The sequence below is a fragment of the Prionailurus bengalensis genome, chromosome B3, assembly GCF_016509475.1.
Source record: "Prionailurus bengalensis isolate Pbe53 chromosome B3, Fcat_Pben_1.1_paternal_pri, whole genome shotgun sequence".
Lineage (NCBI taxonomy): Eukaryota > Metazoa > Chordata > Mammalia > Carnivora > Felidae > Prionailurus > Prionailurus bengalensis.
In genome coordinates, this window is record NC_057355.1 from 106034215 (window position 1) to 106057958 (window position 23744).

Below are 23744 nucleotides of genomic sequence, written 5' to 3' on the forward strand. Positions count from 1 at the left end.
CTCCCTCCCCACCCCCCCCCCCCACCCCCCACCCCGGGCTAATATTATTGCTTCCGAAGTCTTCTTTCCTCCCACTATTGAGCTAAGGTGGTCGGGGACGTGGGATGGCCGAGTTCTTTTTCGGGAACAAGGCAGACCAGGTTGGGGGCACGGGCTCAGGTGCTTAGCGGGCAGCGCTGCGCGCTAGGAGTTGACCGAAGTGAATCAACTTCAATTCGCATGTGAGGCAACAGGGGCCTGACGGAGGATCCAGTTCCAGCTACCCAGATTCCTGACACACTGTGATGTGCCTGAGTGGGTGCCGTCGGCACAGGGACGGGAGCGCGTTTGGGTAAGGGGTTCCGAATTTGGAGTGCGACAGACCTGTTTCCAACAGAGCTCGGCTACTCGCTGGCCGCGAGACCTCGCACGCTCGTCCTCTCGAGCCCCCGGTCTCCTCCTCGCTCGGCCCGCCGCGGCGCGAGGCGTCGACGCGCCGCTCCGCAAGCCTGCGGCCGCACGCCCAGGAAGCCCCGAGGCCAGGATGGGTGCCGCGCCGACGCCCCCTGGCGGCCGGCTCCCCGCCCTCGCCGGCCCGCGCCCAACGCTCGGCTCCTGGACGCCTGCGGCCGGATGCCCTGCGTCCGCACCGTCCTCTGCCTCCTGGCGGCTCTGGCTGCCTGTGGCGTCGTCGCCTTCCTCGGCTACTGTGTGTACTTCGACCGGAAGCGGCGTGGAGACCCCGCGTTCAGGCGCCGCCTGCGGGACAGTGAGTGCGACGGCTGCGGCGGTGGCGCGGCCGGGCGGGCGGCGAGCCGGCCCACGGGGTGAGGGCTTCGCGGGGCGCACGCGGGCGTCGGGATGGCTCCCGAGTGGCACGTGCCCGGTTGTGTTTGCAGAAAGAAGAGCCCAGCACCAGAAGGCAGAGGGACGGGGCGCCCAGGTGAAGTGCTTAGCGACGCCGAGGTGGAGTTATAGTGCGTAACCTCCCCGCCGTGCAGATTCTGGCTCGGCGTCAGGGTCCCAGTCTGGTCCATGAGCGGGTATTTCGGAGCGCCCTTCCGCCTGCTTGCCCGCGCCCGGCTTACATGCGGGCGTAGTTTTTAATTGCTTACGAAAGAAAAGGAAGAGAAGAAGAACCATTTGGGGTTATGACAAAGCTCATCCCGCTCTAAAAAGAGAATTCTTGGGGACAGCAAACATAAAACATAAAAAGTCTCCAGATAGACCAGACTGGAGCTGAAGTTGACTGGCAGTAGAGTTGATACTTTGGGTCAAGGATTGTCCACTGTACCTACCTTTAAAGACCAGCCCTGGGCTTGGTACCAGTGATGACGCCATCCTGCGATGCTGGTTACCTTCATGAACCAGGCTGACGCAAACCATAGCATGCCTCTGAACACCACCACCCACTGCCCCGCCAACCGCTCGTCGTGCCCATTGCCAAATCTACAAGCACTGTTAATACCCTAGGCAAGAAAACAAATTGGCAACATGCGAAGCTATGTTTGCTGTAGTTAATTACACTAGGATTTCCGCTATGTGTAGGTAGAAGCTAGGTCAAATATAGATGAAAGTTATTACAAGCATCTCAACTTAATTTCGATATGCCATGTATTTTTTTAATCACCTAAAATTGTTAACTCCATTTTGAGTTGTTTTAAATATTAAAAAGAACAACTATGTTTATCATACTTTGGATTTAGAGACTGGGTGCAAGATACAGTTTTTTTTTTTTAAATAAAAATTAAATAATTTTGATCAGTAACCCTATACCTTACATTCATTACTCATGGCTAAATATTTCGTGAATCTTTTAGTTATGGGATCCAGCAAAGAATGAAAAATTGCAAGAACTTTTTCTGCAAGAGGTACAAATGGGAGAACTTTGGTTATCCAGAGGTGAGAATGTAGACATTTTTTTGTAAGCGGTTACTTTTGATAATATAGGTTCAAAAAATATTTGATTGGTATTTGTATGTCAAAAAACTTAACTAGCTAGCTGTGTTAACTAACTTGCTTTTTAGTTAAAGAGAAACTGCCCCAGCATTTTTGCTTGATTCCACTGTTCATCCCTACCATATTATACTGAGCATTCAGGTTGATGGTGCAGTCTAGGAAATGGACAGATGGAGAAGCAAAGCCAAATACAGTTAACACATCATTTATCATCAGGTAAAATTCTAAGTAAATGAACTTTCCAAATTACTAAATGTTGTATGAATTAAAATTTTTAAAAGTTTGAACTGTTTTATAAAAATTTTCCTGCATTTTGAAGAGTATTCTTAATAAAATAATTACTATTTTTTTAAGTTCATTTATTTGAAAGAGTGAGGGAGGGACAGAAAGAGAGGGAGACAGAGAATCCCAAGCCGACTCTGTGCTGTCAGCACAGAGCCGGACTTGGGGCTTGATCTCATAAATCCCGAGATCATGACCTGTGCCAAAATCAAGAGTTGGATGCTTAACCAACTAAGCCATTCAGGCACCCCAATAATTATTAAAAAAAATTTTTTTTTAAATGTTTATTCATTTTTGAGAGATGGAGAGAGACAGAGCTTGAGTGGGGAGGGGCAGGGAGAGAGGGCGACACAGAATCCAAAGCGGGCCCCAGGCTCTGAGCTGTCGGCACAAAGCCTGATGCGGGGCTCAGACCCACGGACCATGAGATCGTGACCTGAGCTGAAGTCAGATGCCCAACGGAGGCACCCAGATGCCCTAATAATTACTTATTGTTGATTATAAATCATTGTAAATGACCATTTTTGTATGTTTAATATGGTGATATATGTAGGGGCTACCTTGGACTTAATGGCCATGGACTGTATTTTGAATTATAATTTATCCCAACCTATTTCCACATAGATTTAAGAAGACTTCACAATATTGTCAGGTAAAATGATGGTAGATGATGTAAGTATTTTATAAATATTGTGTATAGTAATCATGTCTTTGTTCTGGTGCTAAGCCCTGGGAAGGAAAGTAATTTGCTTTTAGGCTTCTTATGTAAGGGATGAATGATGTTGCTGGATAAATGAGCATTATACCCATTTATGTATCCTTCTTTCAAGTTTTGCAGATTTCCTCTCATCATAGTGCCTGTACCTATTTTGGCTCTTTTGATTGTCTTTTTTGAAAAAATTTTGTTTTTTACCTGCATTTAAGAGGTAGCATCCTCCAGAATTTATGAAAACAAAGTCAGGATCCTGGACAACAAGTAGTAATACTCATGATTTTTACTTTAATTCAGTGGCTTAAAACCATGATAAAGGTTTTGAGAAATGAAAAAAATATTCAGAGTTATTGCATATTAATCATTATAATTTGAAATTCTAATATTCAATATTAGTCTTTTCTTTTAGGAAGTTTTATAAGTGGGCTAAAAATATCTTAAATATTAATGACAAAATTAATAGTTAGAACTGACTTAAATGATATAAACAGAAGTAGTTTTTTTTATTCATTGATTTTTGAGAGAGAGAAAGTGTGAGCAGGTGAGGGACAGAGAGAGAATCCCAAGCAGGCTCCACACTGTCAACATGGAGCCTGATGTGGGGCTTGAACCCACGAACCGTGAGATTATCATTATCTGAGCCAGAGTCAGACACTTAACTGACTGAGCCACCCAGCTGCCCCTAAACAGGAATGGTTTTATACAAGGAAGTAAAACATAAGTTTTAAGGACCTTCATTTGCACAGGGCTTTTTGAATATTCTGGGAGGAGTCCTACCAATTTTGTATTCATAATTTTATCATCTTTTTATTTCCTTTTTTCTTTTTTATATTCTTTGTCTTGGGGCGCCTGGGTGGCTTAGCTGGTTAAGTGTCCGACTTTGGCTCAAGTCATGATCTCGTGGTCCGTGAGTTTAAACCCCGCGTTGGGCTCTGTGCTGACGGCCCAGAGCCTGGAGCCTATTTCAGATTCCGTGTCTCCCTCTCTCTCTGACCCTCTCTGACCGTTCATGCTCTGTCTCTGTCTCAAAAATAAATAAACGTTAAAAAAAATAAAATTTTATATTCTTTGTCTTAAAAGGGCCCCCAGGGGTGCCTAGCTCGTTCATTCAGTAGAGCATGTGACTCTTGATCTCCGGGTCATGAGTTTGGACCCCACATTGGGGGTAGAGATTACTTAAAAAAATAAAATCTTTTAAAAGAAAAGCCCCCCCCCCCCAAATATATAAACTAGGGGCCTCACAAAATATGGATTAATTCCTAGATGTGGATACTGCTTGGACATAGGGGGAAATTAAAATAGAATCTTTGTGTTTTAACATTTTTTGAATTGGGATAGTGTAAATATGGAGAGAAAAGTAGGAATTATAAATTAAAAACAGTTACTTTATGACACATCTTTATTCACTTTATGTTTAAGAGTCTTCATGTCATAGAGGTGAATATGTTACAAATATTGAGATGATTAAAACAAAGATTGCAAACTTATGTTTTAAAAGTTTTACCTCTTAAGGATAACATATTTCTGTTAAATCCCTAAATTGGTTAGTTATTTAAGGGTTATGTATGTCCCTATTTTACTTCTAATGGAGTTCTCATTTTGGTTGCTTACTTAAAATCCCACCAAACCCCAAACCAATTAAATGAAAATTTCTGGGGTGGGACTCAGGCATCAATATTTTTAAAATGTCCCTAGGTTATTATAATACACTGAGGACCAGCATTCTAATATGATTTTTCACCTAGTTTTCTGTAGTCTTTTCCATTTTCTCCACTTTCTTCTGCCACCACCCCCAATTTTCGTTCCTTCGCTGTCAGGTAGTATAGTCCTCATCATGGTTGTGTCCACATAGGACCACAGAGCCAATAATTTTGATTGAAATTTCTGATTAGCTGATTTGATTGAATTTATTGGTTGGTTGACTTAGTTGACCAAATTGATTTTGTGTCACATTAGCTCTATCAATTTGAGAGGAGGCACTATTATATCTTTTTCCTTAAAAGGTTCAATACGATCAAAGTATTTTGACTTAATGTGTCATGTCTATAAAGCTGTGATTTTATTAATTTAAAAATAAACCTTTCAGTGAAATACTAGTGCAGTATTCCATCTAAAAAATACCTTCTTTAAATGCCTACAAAGTTACTTAAAACCCAGCAATGAAAGTTTCTTAGGTTGAAAACGTAAAATTAGGTGTCTAGACACAAGACCTTTAACTCTTAAAACTTATGTAATATAGGCAAGGTTTGCTTTGTGAGTCTGAGTTAGGTCATGTTCTTCTGATGGTTTTTCAGTTTAAACTTCATACAAATCTGGGAACATTGTTTTCTGTCATGCACTTTTATCTTCAGATGACCAAGTATTTCAACCAACAAATGGAAAATCATGAAACACCTGAGAGGCAAGCACACTGTGTTCTCAAGGTTCAGAAAATTAGGTTCTATTACTAATTATGGCATTAAATAGTTCTGAAACTTTAAATCATTTCACTGATCTTTGCCTCAGTTTCTTAGAATGAAGTAGTGAGACTAAGTGTTTACATGTTTTCACTCAAACAAATTCTATGATTGGGGCGCCTGGGTGGCTTAGTTGGTTAAGCATCCGACTCTTGATTTTAGCTCAGGTCATGATCCCACGATTCATGAGTTTGAGCCCCGCATCAGGCTTGGCGCTACTCAGAGCCTGCTTAGGATTCTCTCTCTCCCTCCCCCACTCTCTCTCAAACATTAACAAAAAATTCTATGATTAACTTCCACATTACACAACTTTTCATTCTTACTTTACAGCCAGTCATCCTAAAACTCATTTTAAAACTACTTAGAAGTCAAAGTTCATAAATCTCTTTTCTTCTCCTATATATGTAATTCATGTTACCCTAAACCCTGTTTTAAACTCATTGATAATAGGATTTGTTTTTGAATTCTTATTTAGCCAGAACATCAGGTGTTTCATTTATATTTCATCAGTCACACATGTAGAGTTAAAGATAACCTATCTTCTATTAGTAACAGCGGACCACAACATTTAAAAAATACTCAACACCCCTTTCTCGCAAACCCACATTGCAGAACATGCAAAGTAAGAATGCACTTTTTTTTAAACATTATTTTTGACAGTGAGTGTGAACGGGGCAGAGGCAGAGAGGGGGACAGAGAATCCAACGTGGCTGTGCACTGTCAGCACAGGGCCTGACAGGGCTCCAACTCGCAAACCATAAGATCATGACTTCAGCCAAAGTCAGCCGCTTAACTGAGCCACCCAGACACTCCCAAGAGTGCACTTTTGAATAGTAATTTGGATCATAAGACTATTCATCTTGCAGCTTGATCACAGTGAATCAAAATTTTTTAAATGTTTATTTTTTTTGAGAGAGACAGAGCGTGAGCAGGGGAGGGAGAGAGGAGACACAAAATCCGAAGCAGACTCATCTCTGAACTGTCAGCATAGAGCCTGACGCAGGGCTCAAACCCACAAACTGTGAGATCATGACCTGAATCAAAGTCAATGCTTAAGCGACTGAGCCACCCAGGCCCCTCTGATCACAGTGAATCTAATTGACAGCTCAGCATTTATAGTCCCATTTATAGTCTTTACTCTTTTTATTTTGAGAGAGCATGAACCAGGGAGAATCAGAAAGAGTGGGAGAAGGGGAGAGAAAGAAAGGGAAAGAGAATCCCAAGCAGGCTTGTTTATATAGTCTGTAGTTTGATATGCTTTTTTCATTTTAATACTTGGTGTTTTCTTGGTAATTTGTGGAAGGTATATTTTGAAGAACGTTAAAATTTTGCTTTAAACCTTATCAATCTGTTTTAGGAGACCATCGATTGGGGGTTGAACATCTCAGCAATGCCCTTTTAGTGTGTGGACAACCAGAGGAACTTCTGAAGGTTTTCAAACACACACTCCCTCCTAAGGTATTTGAGATGCTGTTGCACAAAATTCCCCTTATTTGCCAGGTAAGCACGTACTTAATTGTCTTTGCTAAATTAACCATGTTAGGCTTGATTACATAAAAATAGCAGTTTATGTGTGGATGGCCCAGGGTTTTAAATGAGTAAAATCTCTGAATTTTTGGTTGCTTTCTTGCCTTATGAGGGAAACAAGCATATTCTTTCATGTTTCTTTAACTATAATGAATTGTTTATTTTGCTGAGTCTCCTAGATGTTTCAACATTAAAGATAGCATTAATATTTTGTTTTTGTACTTTCAAAGACACAACAATTAGTGACTGCAATGTCAACAGAAGCCTGTAAAATAAATGGTATTGTTAGTTATATGATGTAATAGCTTCAATATTAGATATAATACAGAAAACCTTAGTTTATCAAAGCAGAATACTTCTGGCTTCAAATAATATGACAAAACAGAAACCACTTTGATAATGTAAACATATAGGCTAATTATAATTAGTACTCTCTTAAGTGCAAGTTTAGATTGGTATCAAATGAAATCCATTCATAAGTCCAATTATTAGTAGGTATTAGTCTATGTACATTTTCCAAACTGCTTGGTATACTTATGCATCAACTAGAATTTTCCTGCAGATGTTTGGATTTGTTTTAGGATTCCTTTAGCTCTAAGACACTACTATAGCTTCGGTTCACTTTTTATTGCATTGATCACATGACATAGCTGAGAATACACTGTATATTGTTAGACTCTCAGCTTTTGGACAAAACACAAAACACAGTCTTCACCAGAGCATAATAGTCAACTCTTAAATATTCCCAAGGTAATCTCAGATGGGATGTTTCCTGAAGATATATGAAAATATGGCTAGGATAAGAATGTGTAATACCCATCCTGATGCAAGAAGGGAGGCAAGAAAAGGATTGTGCATTGAAATTATTAGCAAGTAACTATTTTATGTATTTACCAGCAATTTGAGACAGACATGAATGAACAGGAATACTTGGAGGATGATCGTGATTGAAAAACACTTCAACGTATCCACAGTCCAGTCAGAATACTATGGTACTATATATAGTATAAACAACTGCTCAGTGATATTTCCATTTATTTTACTTTTAGTAATAAAAAATTTTTTCTATCTCATACATGATTGAACACATTATTTTGCTTTTAAAATTAACAGTCACAATTGAAGAAACAATGGTTTATTTATCTAATGAAGTTACCAAGCTGTTGAATCTTAAGGCCTCAACAAATGTTGCATCTTATTATTTTGATTGAACAATAAGACCTTCTATTTTGATTATTCATGGTAAATAGCAATTTTGTTTCTCTAGTTGTTTCCCACTTGCCAGACAGTCATGACAGTTTAACATGGTGGCTACTGCTTTCAGGGGATTCCATCAGATGAATCCTCATTTCCATCACAACAGCTGCTGGCAGTGTTTCATCTAAAGTCCAGCCATCAGGACTCCTCTATCGTGGTTGGCCAAGGAGTCCTGCTTTGGCTGCCAGGGCTTCATTCTGCTGAATATGATATTCCTGAAATCTCATGGATATTCTTTGTGTCATTTTTAAATATTTCTGTAAGCAATGTTCTGAACAGGTGGTCTAGAAATAAAAAGAGAAGATCCAAGAGGCAACACAGAAATATTAATGTTTTTAAACAATGCATGTATTTTTACATAAACAACCAGTGGGTGCTTTTCTTTTCTTTGAATATATGAGAACTAAGTGGTATTGAGTAGTGAGTGATCATCGCTTTCAATTGTGAATAGTTTCATCCATTTACTAAAATTAATATATACTGAATGCCTACTAGTTTGTAAGCACTAAAAACAATGGTAATGTTCCTGCCTTTTGCATATCTCATTCTGATTGTTAAAACATAGGCCCAGTAGTTTGTTCCTTTTTAATGAGAAGCTCCATTCCCAATATTCTTAAATTTCAACACTTCTTTTTAACAAGAATATTATACTTAGCATTTTTCAAACTTTGTCATTTACTTAACAAGGATTTACTGATTGCTAGTTATATGTTCTTGGCATGAATGAATATCACTTTCAGCCAATATATAAATGTTTTGATGAGGGTATTAAAAGTTACGACTTCTGAGAGGATTAAGTTTTCAGAATCCACCTATGCAATATAAGCCACCAAATTTAAGCTCTGCTTTTTCCAAAATTAACCTGAATTCTCAGGGTCAAGTTTCTCTAGCCAGGCCATCTTTTTAAAAAAAAAATTTTTTTTTTCAACGTTTATTTATTTTTGGGACAGAGAGAGACAGAGCATGAACGGGGGAGGGGCAGAGAGAGAGGGAGACACAGAATCGGAAACAGGCTCCAGGCTCTGAGCCATCAGCCCAGAGCCTGACGCGGGGCTCGAACTCACGGACCGCGAGGTCGTGACCTGGCTGAAGTCGGACGCTTAACCGACTGCGCCACCCAGGCGCCCCTCTAGCCAGGCCATCTTGACTGAAAGCTAATTAGTAAGAATCTTTGCCATGGAACAATAATTTAGCAAGCCCCAGGCATCTTAGCTAAAAAACCAAAATCTGCCATGGTACGGTAGGACTGTCATATTAAATTTGGGATCATTTAACTCAAGGCCATGGGTCTCGACTGCTTCAGTTCCTCTGAGCAATGGAACATAAAACCACATTCCTGTAATAACTAGGAACAAGCGAAATGGTGAGGGGGATCTCATTTCTATTGTTTATGACAAGCTTTCAGAGTTTTTAGTGGGCGGTGCTTTTCATACCTCTTCAGGTTTTACTTCTCTTGTTGTGAAGTCTTTAACGCAGTCCAAAAAGCAGGTTTCTGTAAGTTTATTGTAGGTTCCAAGAAATTCTTTAAACTACGAACAAATCAGAGCATTCTTTAATATATGTTTTTTTAAAACAAAGATGTTTTGAAACTTTAATTACTGATGTTTTGTATTTGGGCAAAATACCCTGTTATACTTGAAATAAAAAATTCTTTCCTTCACTCAGGTGGGTATAGTATGGCCTGTAGAGTATGATCTATAAAACATAGTCAAATTTTCTAGTTAAATATTTTTTTTTGCATTATCTGTCAAATTATCTGAAAAAAAATGTTTCATATGATTTAAAATCCATTTTTGGAAATGAAATTTGAAGTTATTTTGTGAGATCACTGACTGACATGGTTGCACCCAGAAGTGCCTTAAATTTTTTGCAAAATTCTTTTTCATTAATTGTAATACCTTACCTGTTTTATCTGATCAGATTCTGGTATTTGTGCAGCCATATTCTTTTGATATGTTTATTAGTCACCTAATTTAAAAATTAAGGAAAAGTTAGTCTGTGAACAAATATTTTTTGGCTCACTGAAGAGTTAGGTATTAAAACAAATACAGGTTATTAAAAGAAATGAAGTTTACCTGAAATTATTTTCTTTATTTTATAAATTTCTAATGGGGTATGTAATTATATCCATCCTCCCAGGTCATTAATGGCAACAAGGAACGCTATAGTTTAGAATTAGATTTTTTTAATGCTGGCCGTGGGCCCCGTTTATCTAAATCTCGTTTTAAGACAGCTTGCTTTGCTACCTTGCAAAGTCACTTGCCACAGCCTCATTCCTAGTAGTTTTAAGGGAAACCAAGAGATCTCTGATGTCTTCTTCAAGTACATAACTATTCCACTGGTTCCTAATGTAACTCTGACCTAACATAACAACGATCCTTCTGTTATCTCTACATAAATACAAAGCTTCTATTAATTGTTCATAAGCACCATCCATTTATAAATCAACAACTGTAATGAAAGATACTCAGTTTTCTAAGACTTTAACCGAAGTACAGGAGTTGTACATTCTGCAATTCAAAAAGTGTAATCACAGAGACTTATTAGAAACTTTTGAACCTATGACACTTGTGATCTAACTTGGGGGCAACAGAGAAGTGAAGATAAGTGAAAAAAGCCTTTCTGAATTACTAGGATTTTCACATTGTTAAATGGAGAGCCCAGGCTCAGTTAATCCAGATATAACAACGTATCCCATTACTTACTTGTTCTGTTCTGGCTAGTTCTACAATAGATGAACATCTCATATGAAAGATTTATATAAAATAAAGCTTTTTAAAAGTAGAAATTAGGGGCGCCTGGGTGGCGCAGTCGGTTGAGCGTCCGACTTCAGCCAGGTCACGATCTCGCGGTCCGGGAGTTCGAGCCCCACGTCGGGCTCTGGGCTGATGGCTCAGAGCCTGGAGCCAGTTTCCGATTCTGTGTCTCCCTCTCTCTCTGACCCTCCCCCGTTCACGCTCTGTCTCTCTCTGTCTCAAAAATAAATAAACGTTAAAAAAATTAAAAAAAAAAAAAAAAAAAAAAAAGTAGAAATTAAACAGCATGAAAAGGGAAGAATAAGCAAATACTAACCATGTATACTGTAAACTAACAGAACTTCTAGGCATTATATTTAGCTTTGAGTTTTCTGATACTGAATGCAAACATGATAAACCGAAAGTGTGTATCATTCTTACAGACTTGTCAATATCTAAAGTGGCTGTGAAAAGCAGGAAATTTTCATGAAGCTTATATGGAGATAAAACTAGGAAATTTCAGCACAGGACAAAGTGTACTTTACTATCATGAAAAAAATTTTTCATTTTGATTAATACAATCAGTAGTAATTCCATTGCAGCATCTCCAACCACGTATACACCTGCTGCTCTTTTGCATTTATTCTTTACTCCTCTTTTTTCCTTACCCTTAAGTTCATATTACTGACATTTTTTTCATATGCAAGGGAAAGTACTCATTCTTTTCTATCTGGTTTTTAAGATATTTATATTGTTTATTTTTGAGAAAGACAAAGTGTGAGTGGGAGAGGAGCAGAGAACAAGGGAGACACAGAATCTGAAACAGGCTCCAGGCTCTGATCTATCAGCACAGAGGCCAATGTGGGGATTGAACTCAAGCAACAGGGGATCATGACCTGAGCTGAGGTCGGAAACGTAACCGACTGAGCCAGCCAGGTGCCCCTGCTCTTCTTTTTTTTAAATAATTTTTTTAACATTTATTTTTGAGAGACAGAGACTGACAGAGCATGAGTGGGGAGGGCAGAGAGAGAAGGAGACAGAGAATCCGAAGCAGGCTCCAGGCTCTGAGCTGTCAGCACACAGCCCAGTGCGGGGCTCAAACCCACGAACCATGAGATCATGACCTGAGCCGAAGTTGGACGCTTAACTGACTGAGCCAACCAGGCACCTGTCTACTCCAGATGTTCTAGCCTATAGTTTTCTTTGAAGTAATGATTCATAAAAAGTATAATTGTCTATACTTAAGAGAATCTTTGGCTTAGCAGTAACATGATATAGACCATCTTTGCTATTAAACCTCCTCTATATCCCTTACAAATAATGCACTAGAGGTTTTAGGTTAGCCCAACATGAGGCAACTAGCGTTCCATAAACACTGAAAACGTTAACAAGAATGCTCTTTATTCCTATTTTATTTCACTTTGTAAACAACATACAGTTGACCCTTCAGCAATGTGTGTGTTAGGGGCACCAACCCGACACACAGTCAAAAATCCGCATGCAACTTCTGACTCTCCCAAAACTTAACTACTGATTGGCTACTGTTGATTGGAAGCCTTACTGATAGCATAGCCACTTAAGACGTGTTTTGTATGTCATATGTATTATGTGTACTGTATTCTTACAATAAAGTAATCTAAAGAAAATGTTAATAAAATCATAAGGAAAAGACATTTATAGTACAGTACTGTAAAAAATCTGCATAAAAGTGGACCTGTGTAGTTCACACCCGTGTTGTTTTTCAGGGTCAACTGTATATGTTTTTACCACATAAACTACCTCAAAAATACCAACAGTTACTGCAGGTCACAATTTTTTAGGTGTTACTGTGCTGTTATAAAAAACCACTAACCAAAGAGACAGAGGATTCTATAAGTATGTCATACAATGCAGTTTAGGACTAGTGCTTCTGGGAAGATGGGAGTGAGAGATGTGCTTTTCCCAATTCCTCTCACTAAATACAACTAAAAGCCCTGGACATTAAATGTAAGACAAACCTGAGACTAAAAGGTGGAGAGAAGAAAGTGTATTGGCCAGGGCCCTTGGGAACTGAGAAACAAAATAGTGGTGAATTCTCTTTTTTGCAAAGAGTTAGAGCTGAAGAAGCCAGCAGTCAGCAGATGCCAATGGGAACAAAGCCCTCCATGACCCCAAAGCTGGTCTTCTCTAGCCAAAGGGCCAGGAAAGGGGAAGCCTATAAGACAGAAAACTTAAAAAAAAATTTTTTTTTGAACGTTTATTTATTTTTGAGAGACAGAAAGCATGGTGGGGGAGAGGCAGACAGCGAGGGAGACACAGAATCTGAAGCAGGCTCCGGGCTCTGAGCTGTCAGCACAGAGCCTGATGCAGGGCTCGAACCCACAAACTGAGATCATCATGACCCAAGCTGAAGTTGGATTCTTAAGGCGCCCCAAGACAGAAAACTTTTAAACGATAATAGCTATACTCCAGGCAAACAAAAAAAAATTGTGGCCTGCATCTCCAACCAGCCCCCCTCTCCCCCCACCTCCAATCAACTTAAGCCAAAGCTGGGAGCCTAGACTTCCACCCTTCCTAGGCTGTAATAAGGCATTCCAACCCCTACACTTCAGAGAAGGGAGATTAGAAGCAAGGACTTCTTTCCTTCCTGGGCATTAATGAGGGCCCTTCACCCCCAACAGGTGTCAGTGGAAACCACATGAGGAGTGGGGACATCTACCTCAATTGGCAGTAATGAGGTACCCTCTCCCTCCTCTCCAGATGGTAACAAAGGAGGCCTCTTTGAGATTCAAGACCAGCTTTACTGTCATATGGTAATTAGTCCACATTCTCTCCTCTGGTGTCAGTGGAGACAGTGGGAGCAGTAATGAGACATGCTAGTCCCTCTAAGCCAGAGTGATACCAATGGAGGCCTACTAGAGAGCCCTAACTCCTACAGTTGCCCTGGCAGTAATGAGGAGCACACCAGCCCCCACACACCTTAAGTGACAGAGTGAGAAACCTGGACTTCTACTCTACACCTAGCAGTACCTGCCCCCACTTCCGCTAATGGAGTAGTGTCAAAAGGAGCCAGCTAGAAGAGAAAGTTTAAACAAGATCTGGAGCCTCATAATACAGTATGTAAAATGTCCAGGTTACAATAAAAATTCACTCATCATACCAAGAACTAAGAAAATCTCAAACTGAATGAAAAAAGACAGTTAGTATATATCCAATCCTGAGATGACAGATTTAGAATTATCTGACAAAGATTTTAAAACTATTATAAAAAACACCTCAATGAGCAATTATGAATATGCTTGAAACAAACAAGACATTAGAAGAACCCAATGAAAATTTCAAGAGGTGAAAAATAAAATAACCAAAATAAACTGAACAGATAGATTCAAGAAGCGAATGAATGCAAAGAGCATAATCGCAAAGAAGTCTACCTCAGGATGTCACAGCCAAACTTCTAAAAACTAAAGATAAAAATTTTTGAAAGCAGCAAGTGAAAAAGTGACATTTCACCTGCAGGGGAAAACAATTAGGATGACATCAGTCAATCTAGAAATCTGTATCTAGCAAAAATATACCTCAGGACTGAAGGGGAAATCAAGACATTCTCAAATGAAAGAAACTAAAATTTGTTGCCAGCTGACCTACCCTAAAAGAAGGATTAAAGTTCTAAACAGAAAGGAAATGGTAATAGGAGACTTGGAACATCAAGAAGAAAGGAAAAAACAGTAATAACAAATGTGAGTAAGTACAATACACTTTCCTTCTCTTCTTGAGTTTCCTAAATTGTGTTTTTCACATTTGAAGCAAAAATTATAAGACTGTCTAATGTGGTTCTAAATGTATATTATAAATGGTGAAGGTAAAAGGAGGTAAAGTTTCTATACTTTACTGAAACTGATATATACTACATGTATATATCATGTAGTACCTAGAGCAATCACTAAAAAAGATACATAGGGAGACACACTCAAAAATACTATAGATAAATCAAAATGAAATTCCAAAATATACTCGTTATCCACAGAAAGGCAAGAAAAACAGAAAACAAAAAATAAAATAGCAACTTTAAGCCCTAATAAACAATTACATTAAATATAAGCAATAATCAATTAAAAGAGATTGGTAGAATGGATTAAAAAAACATGACTAACTATATGTTATCTATCAGAAACTTACTTCCAATATAATGATTGAAAATAAAAGGATGAAAAAAGATCTGTCAAACAAACAATCAAAAGAAAATAGTGCATATGTTAATATCAGACAAAGTAGGTGTCAGAACAAAGGAAATTACAAGACAGAAAGAGACGTTCAGGATTAATCTACCAAGAAAACACAGCAGTTTGCACCAAACAAGAGAGTTGCACAATGTACAGAGTGAAAACTAATAGAACTGAAAGGAAACAGATCTAGTTGGGGATGTCAATATCCCTCTCTCAACAATTAATAGAACTGGACAGAAATTTTACAAGGATATAGAAAAACAACACCATCAACAGGAATCAGTCAACATTTATAGAACATTTTACCCAACACCACAGGATACATATTTTTATCAAGAGCCATGAAACACAGACCAGGACCACATTTCTGAAACCACAGAAAACATTCTGGACCACAAAAGCAGCCTCAACAAATTTTAAAAGAATTGAAATCACACAGAATGTGTTCTCTGACCACAAAAGAATCAAACTAGAAATTAGTAACAAAAAGAAAATCTCCAAACATTTGAAAAAAATACTTCTTTTAAAAGTTTATTTATTTTTGAGCAGGGCGGGCGGGGCGGGGAGAGAATCCCAAGCAGGCTCCATGCTGTCAGCACAGAGCCGAATGCGGGGCTCTATCTCACGAATTGTGAGATCACGACCTGAGCTGAAATCAAGAGTCGGATGCTCAACTGAATGAGCCACCAGGTGCACCTGGAAAATAAACTGCTTCTAAACAATACATGGGTCAAAAGAGAAGTCTCAGAGAAATTTTTAAAAAATTACTGAACTGAATGAAACTGAAAACAAAACATATCAAAATTTGTGGGACACAGCTAAATCAGCCACGAGGAAAACTGGCACCTAAAGGCATTCACTAGAGAATAGTAAAGGTCCCCTATCAATAATCTAAACTTTCACTTCAAGCACCTAGAAAAAGAAAAGCAAAATAATGAAGAGCAGAAATTAATGAAAACAAGTGCAACAGATAATAATCAAAGAAACAACGAGCTGGTTCTCTGAACAAGTATTATAACAAGCCTCTAGCAAGGCTAATAAAAAAATCACATTATCATGATAAGGAATGAAACTGGATATATTACCATAGGCCATGCAGACATCAAAAGGGTAATAGCACTACAAACAACTCCATATGCAGAAATCTAACAACCTTGGGAATGCAAGCTGGTGCAGCCACTCTGGAAAACAGTATGGAGGTTCCTCAAAAACTAAAAATAGAACTACCCTACGACCCAGCAATTGCACTACTAGGCATTTATCCAAGGGATACAGGTGCACTGTTTTGAAGGGACACATGCACCCCCATGCTTATAGCAGCACTATCAACAACAGCCGAAGTATGGAAAAAGCCCAAATGTCCATCGAAGGATGAATGGATAAAGAAGATGTGGTATATATATACAATGGAGTATTACTCGGCAATCAGAAAGAATGAAATCATGCCATTTGCAACTACGTGGATGGAACTGAGGGTATTATGCTAAGTGAAATTAGTTAAAGAAAGACAAAAATCATATGACTTCACTCATATGAGGACTTTAAGAGATAAAACAGATGAACATAAGGGAAGGGAAACAAAAATAATATAAAAACAGGGAGGGGGACAAAACAGAAGAGACTCATAAATAGGGAGAACAAACAGGGTTACTGGAGGAGTTGGAGGGGGGATGGCTAAATGGGTAAGGGGCACTAAGGGGGAATCTACTCCTGAAATCATTGTTGCACTATATGCTAACTAATTTGGATGTAAATTTAAAAAAATTAAAAAAAAAAATCTAACAACTTATTTATAAACTTGTATTATCCTGATATCAGAACCAAAGACCGTACGTAAAATTACAGTAAAATATCCTCATCAAATAGACATAAAAGTATGTGACAAAATAATAACAAATGTAATTCAGCAATATATGAAAGAATTATTCACCTTGAATAAGTGGGTTTACTCTAGACATACAAGGCTGCTTCAGGATTTAGAGAAAAATCATTAGATCATATCAATTGATGCAGAAATACCATTTGACAAATTCAACACCCATTCATGATTAAAAAAAACTTTGAAAAATAAGAAAAGAGAACTTCTTCAACTTCATAATGAGTATCTACAAAAAACTATAAGTAACAGTGAAAGGCTAAATATTCTCCCCTAAGATTGTGAGCAAGGCATGAGATCTGCTCTTACTACTCTTAATATACTGCTGGAAGTTTTACCCAGTGCAGTAAAGCAAGAAAAGAAAATAAAACATACAGATGGTAAAGGAAGAAAATAAATTGTTTCTCTTTGCAGATGAGATAATTGTGCACATAGAAAATTCCAAGGGATCTATAAAGAAACTCTTAAAACTATCTCTATATACTTGCAATGAATATGCTGACAATTAAAAGTATAATACCATTAAGAGTCACTCAAGAAAAATTTAGCAGTGGGGTGCCTGAGTGCCTCAGTCTGTTAAGCGTCCGACTATGGCTCAAGTCATGATCTCACTGTCTATGAGTTGCAAGCCCTGCAACCAGCTCACTGCTGTCAGTGCAGCACCTGCTTTGGATCCTCTGCTTCCTCTCCATCTGCCCCTCCCCCGCTCATGCTCATGTGCTCTTCTCTCTCTAAAAAAAAATAAATAAACATTAAAAAAAAAAAAAACCCTTAAAAATTTTAGGGGTAAATCTAACAAAGCATGTATAGCACTTGTATGCTGGAAAATATAAAATGCTGATGAAAAAGAATTAAAGACCTAAATAAATGGAGAACATATTGTATTCATGGATTGGAAGATTCAACATAGTAAGGATGTCCATTTACCCAGAATTAATATACAGGCTTAATGTAATTCCTATCAGGTCCCAGTGAAATTTCCTGTAAATATAGACAAATTTATTTTAAAATTTATATTACCAAAGGGATTAAAATAGTAAAACAAATTAAAAAAACGAATAAAATGGGACGAGGTCTACTTGATTCTAAGACTTATTATAGAGTTACGGTAATCAGTATAGTGTGCTATGAGTGGAGAGGTAGACATAGTTCAGTGAAACAGAACAGAGAACCCAGAATTAGGGTTACATAAATATGCCCAACTAATTTTTAGTAAAGGTGCAAAAGCAATTAAGTGAAGGATAGCCTTTTCAACAAATGGTGCTAGAGCAATTATATATCCATAGGAAAAAATTTAGCCTCGAAGTCTCTCACTTATGTGTGAGTTATATAAAAATTAACTCAAGATGGATCAGGAACTTAATAAAACATAAATTATTAAAATTTATAGTGACACCACCAAATACTGGTGAGTACGTGGAAAAACTGGATCACTCACTTAGTGGTAATGTAAAATTGTAATGTCACTGCAGTGAACAGTTTGGCAGTATTTTAGAAAATTAAACATGCAACTACCAAATGACCCAGCAATTGTATTCTTTGGCATTTATCACAGAGAAATGAAAACTTACATTCACACAAAAACCTTTACATGAATAGCTATGGAAACTTTATTTGTAACAGTCAAAAACTGGAAACCATCCAGATGTTCTTCAGTAAGTGAACGGTTAAATTGGTACACCAATGCCATGGAATAACTCAGCAGTAAAAAGGAATGAGTTTTTTCTTCAGACTTAAATTCTAGTAAATATAGGCTATAATACTGTTTTCAGTACAATTTAGTGATTCATCACTTACATGTAACACCCTGTGCTCATCACAACAGCTGTACTCCTTAATGCCCAACCCCCACTTGGCCCATCCTCCCACCCAACACCCTTCTAGCAATCTTCAGTTTGTTCTCTATAGTTAGGAGTCTATTAAGATTTCCCTATTTCTTTCCCCCTTCCCCTATGTTTATCTGGTTTCTTAAATTCACATAAGTGAAATCATATGGTATTTGTCTTTCTCTGACTTACTTCAGTTAGCAAAATTCACTCTAGGTCCATCCATGTCGTTCCAATTGGCAAGATTTCAAAAAAGGAATGAGTTATTGATGCACACAAATTGGAGGAATCTCCAAAGAATGATGCTGAGTGAAAAAAGCCAATCCTGGTCTCTGCATGACTGGTACTGGTAATTGGTAATCTTGTAATTCAAGTGAGGATCAATGTTATATATATATAACATTCATGAAATGACAAACTTACAGAAATAGAGAATATATTAGTGGTTGCCAGGGGTTAAGGCGGGGACAGGGGTAGGAGGGAATTAAGTATTGCTATAAAAAGATGAAGAGACTTCTGTAATGGAAATGTTCTGTATCTTGACTGTATCATCAATATCTGGGGTGTGATATTGTATGTGATATTTTGTAACATGTTACTATTGTGGAAAAGTGGGTAAAGGGCACAAGGGAACTCTGCATTTTCCCCTATAATTGCATGTGAATCTACAATAATCTCAAAATAAAAAGTTTAACATAAAAAAAAAAAAAGGTTGCTCAGCTGTCTAATCCTTGCCAAAGAGCAAGATGCAGTGTTCAGTGTAGTGTTAGCAAATGTCCAGAGCTAAATTTCTTTTGGCTTCTCACTCAGAAAACAGCTTGAAACGATCCAAGAACTGGTAAAATAACTTTTGTGAAAATAGGTGTTAAATGAAACCACTGTTTTACGAGAACTTTAAAAAATACAAGAGCAATAAAATATGCATTATGGAGCTTGGTTTACCAACAGGCCTCTAGCTGAAATGACAAAAGGACATCAATAAGACTGAGCCTTTTGAATTGCTGAATTGTACAGTAAACTCACTGTACAAGACATTGATGTTTCTACACAAACAAAAACAGATGATTTCCTTACTTATAAAAACCTTAGAAATTTGCATGTTTGCAGATTGTGATGTCAAAATCCAGTTCTTTTTCCTACTCCTATCCTTTTATTTCTTCAGGTTAAAATTCATATATAATCACTTTTTAACTAGAGTTAAGAGTGGCAGGTCTGAAATATTTAAATGTTAAGTTTCAGAGACTGGTAACACTGTGCTGATTCTACCCCACTTGCCCCTTAGTATATATACAACTCATGGTGACAAATGATGGTTGTTATTGGGAAGTCTTTACTAATGCATACATGAGGAATGCTCCAAATGTTCTTGGTATGAATTTTATTTAAAAATTATTTTCTTGGTATTGTTTTTTAATATATAGTAATTAACAGTATATATTTCCTCTTTAAATAAAGTTTATCATAGTATGAGTAATCTATTTCTTGAGAATTTGGAAAAGAAAAATAGTTCCACTACTCAATTCCCAGATCTACAACTGAACTCAAGAGCTAACAGTTGGTTTTCTCAAGTCTGCCTAAATCTCCAAAGCTCTTCTGTGTCTGTCGTCACGGATATACTTAATTACAGGCATTTGCTCCTAGAAAATATTGGAAATGACGGAGTGATGATTTTCACATTTACTTGCTAGTCTGGTGTCTTCTATGTCTTGGAGCATTCTGTTTTCCAGTTATTTAATCCTAAATCATGCTGATTAACAAAGTCCAACAGCCACACACACCACCTGATGATGAAAATAGGTAGAAATAATGGGGTTCCCCTTTGATTTAGTCCTAATTTTCAGCTATTACAGCAAATGTTAGTTATTGTAGAGGCAAATATTCAATCAGAGGTTACCTTATGGTTATATCTCTGAAACCTAGAGAGAGAAGGAAGGGATGAGTTCTAGAATCTCTGGCTTAGGTCTTGGGAATGATCACAATACTGTTATTTTTGTGTCAAAATATATAATAAAACCAGGGAACTTAAGAATAAAGAGATTTTATCAGTCATCAATTCAAACCTTTTCTGATGCATGAGTTTCCTTTTTGTTCTGGAAAATTAGTTGTCCAACCTTTGCTTGAATGTCTCCAATGAAGCCTGATTTCTTACCTGAAAAATGAGGGGATTACAGTATGACTGCTGAGGCCCCTTCAAGCTCTGTTTGATGAATTGTAAGCTTCTGACGGCTAAATTATTCTCAATAAGTGAAATTAGTTTCCTCAATCTATTCTGAGGTTATAATTCCTTGGCAGATGTATTATGAGATGTATTAAAAATACTTAAGATCCTTATCTTCCCAGGTAGTATGTTTAGGTAAACACAAGACAAACAATTCCCAGAAAATTTTGAATATTAAAAAAAACAAACAAAAAAGCCCCCCCAACTAACCAGGATTTAACAGGGGAGATGCAATTTCTTTTTTGGAACCCTATGCAGATTTGTACCAGTTCTGGAGCCAAATTTCTACTTCTGTTCAAACTTAGTTTGCAGTAAGTTATTCTACTGATGTCCTTGTCCTCGGCCATTGTCACAATACCTGACCCTGGTCTCTGCATGACTGGTACTGGTAATTGGTAATCTTGTAATTCAAGTGAGGATCAAGAATGGATGATAAAACTACTGGGTGACAGTTGGAGAACAGGATATATCCATGGTCTCAAAGTATCTCCACAAGTTACTTTTCATCAAAGAAAAATGGTCCCTTTATATGGCAAAGATCTGGCAGTCACCACCATAACCAGTAAAGACACATTATCAACTGTGTGGTATTCTTGCCAAAAATGTTTGATCTGATTCTGATCATGAGGGAGTAATTAGGAAAATCCACAATGTGGGACAATTTGTAAGACACCTAGACTAGTCTTTTCAAAAAGTTAAAGCCATAAAGAAAAGTAATAGAAGGCTGCTGTAGATTAAGTGACTAAAGAGTCATGACAACTAAGCAATGTGTGAACTTCGGACCTTGAATCAAAAAAAATATTTGAGTTAAAAATAAAGACATTTTTGGGATAATTGGAGAAATCTGAATATGTTACCTTATTAGGTGTGATAATCTTATTGTGGCTATGTAACAGATTGTTCTTTTTTTCTTATTTTTGAGACAGAGAGAGACAGACAGACAGACTGTAACTGGGGGAGGGGCAGAGAGAGAGGGAGACAGGGGATCCAAAGCCAGCCGGCCGTGTGCTGACAGCAGAGCCCAGAGAGCCCAAGGGGGTACTTGAACCCACAAACTGTGAGATCAGGACCTGAGGGGAAGTTGGAAGTCAGAGGCTTAACCCACTGAGCCACCCAGGCACCCCTGTAATAGACTGTTCTTAAGGAGATATATGGTGAAGAAATTAGGGTTAAAGGTCATCATGTCTGAAACTTACTTACAAACAAACCAGCAAAAAAGGTGTATCTACTTACATAGGTATGTATGGAGCTAGGAGAGTGGGAAACCAGAAGCAAGTAAAGATGTTAACAAAACAACAGAAATGAAAGAAAACAATCTTGTGAGCCATGTTTTTTGTTTCAGGGCTATCGGTGTCTTTGATAGGTCAGATGTCTAAATTGAATTGAACTAACTTGTCTGATGAGTATAAAATAGGACTCTGCCACATCTGAGCAGGTTTAGGAAGTTATGTCCGATTAACTGGCAACCCTAACTCAACTTATTATTAAGCAGAGCAAAAATTACTTTTGAAAGATTATTGCTTTTGGGTTTAAAGCATGGCTTCCAGGCCTGAAACATAAGCCCATGAGTTAGACTAGATGGGGGCAAGACTACTTGGGTTTCAGGTCTGATACAAAAGGGTTTGTAAGATCCAAATCAAATCATTTATCCAAGTCATTTTAATAAGTTTCTATGCCTACGGTCACACCTTGTAGACTGCAGCGGAAAGGTCACTTTTTAATATTTAAGCTTCACCTAGAAAATAAGGGAATTAAGTCATCTTCAAAGTCTCTGACACTGTCAATCTTTTAATTCACCTACATTAAAACAAATTGTGGACAAACAGGTACCTTAGAGCCCATTTATGAAGAGAGAAATGTAACTGAAATAATTACAGAAACTTATTAAGAATAATTAAAAGGTTCTCCAAAGCTGAGCCCTTAAGGTCCCCTTTAATCCTAGGGATTTTTCTATGAAAGTAGACAGCGGAGATGTAAAAATAAAGAAACTCTGCTATTTAGCTTTTACAGATTACACTTCTTGCTTTGATTAATGGCTTTAAAAACCTTTAGTAATGCGTAAAAGGAAACGTCTAAATAGTGCGTTCTCAAAAATTAGCAAATCAGATAAGGGGTGTTTGTCCATGGTATTCTGTCTGTAGAGAAGATTTTTCAGTTAAAAAGAGGGTCTCTTGCCTGTCAGCTCAAGGTCACTGCGTGGAGGCTTTACAATCTAACTCACTGTTCCAAAACAAGACACTGACTCCCCAAACCCGGGCTGGAGGAGGCTCAGGGCCTCAAATTCCGACCCTCACCCCGGTAGCACGAGAAGGTCCCCGGGAAGGTCCCAAACCTGCTCTGGGGACGCAGTCTCCGCAACCCGCCCCCCTCCTCCCCACAGTCCCAAGTACACGCGGAGGCCTCCTCCAGAGACCCCTTCCACCTTTCCGGAGCGTAGTCTCCCGCCCCCCGCCTGGGAACCCGGGATTCTAAGGGCAGAGAAAAGAGACCATACTTAAGCACAGGCGCTCGCATCCGACACCAGTGCGAGGCTGGGGGGCTGCGCTGCCAGTCCAGTTTAGGGGCGGAGGGTCTGGGTCAGGGCGGGCGCCGCAGCCGCTGGATGGAAGAGAACACGTGGGAGAGGCGATGTCAAATAGCCCTTAGACTTTTCGACGCGGATTCGTTATAACGCAGGAACTCTAGAAGGAAAGCCGCTATCCCCAGTGAATTCTA

General features: G+C 38.4%; 2 protein-coding genes across 4 annotated transcripts; one reads left to right on the top strand and one right to left on the bottom strand.

Moving 5' to 3' along the window:
• The first annotated feature begins 441 nt into the window (after positions 1-441).
• Positions 442-7866, top strand: TOMM20L (translocase of outer mitochondrial membrane 20 like). The gene is made up of 5 exons (XM_043556267.1): positions 442-748; positions 879-922; positions 1800-1881; positions 6746-6888; positions 7813-7866. Exons 1-5 carry the CDS (start codon positions 613-615, stop codon positions 7864-7866), a joined length of 459 nt encoding a protein of 152 aa, XP_043412202.1. The 5' UTR covers positions 442-612.
• On the bottom strand, positions 7528-23725 carry TIMM9 (translocase of inner mitochondrial membrane 9). Of its 3 annotated transcripts, XM_043556266.1 has the most exons (6): positions 23524-23725; positions 20872-20960; positions 17913-17966; positions 10076-10140; positions 9606-9701; positions 7528-8456 (listed from the first exon to the last, which is right to left on the bottom strand). In XM_043556266.1, the coding sequence occupies exons 4-6, from the start codon at positions 10112-10114 to the stop codon at positions 8322-8324; spliced, it is 270 nt and encodes an 89-aa protein (XP_043412201.1). In that variant the 5' UTR covers positions 10115-10140; positions 17913-17966; positions 20872-20960; positions 23524-23725; the 3' UTR covers positions 7528-8321. The 3 variants fall into 3 exon arrangements, with proteins under 3 accessions (XP_043412201.1, XP_043412198.1, XP_043412199.1); XM_043556263.1 differs by lacking the exon at positions 17913-17966 and having other exon boundaries at positions 23524-23718; XM_043556264.1 differs by lacking the exons at positions 17913-17966; positions 20872-20960.
• Between the last annotated feature and the right edge of the window lie 19 nt (positions 23726-23744).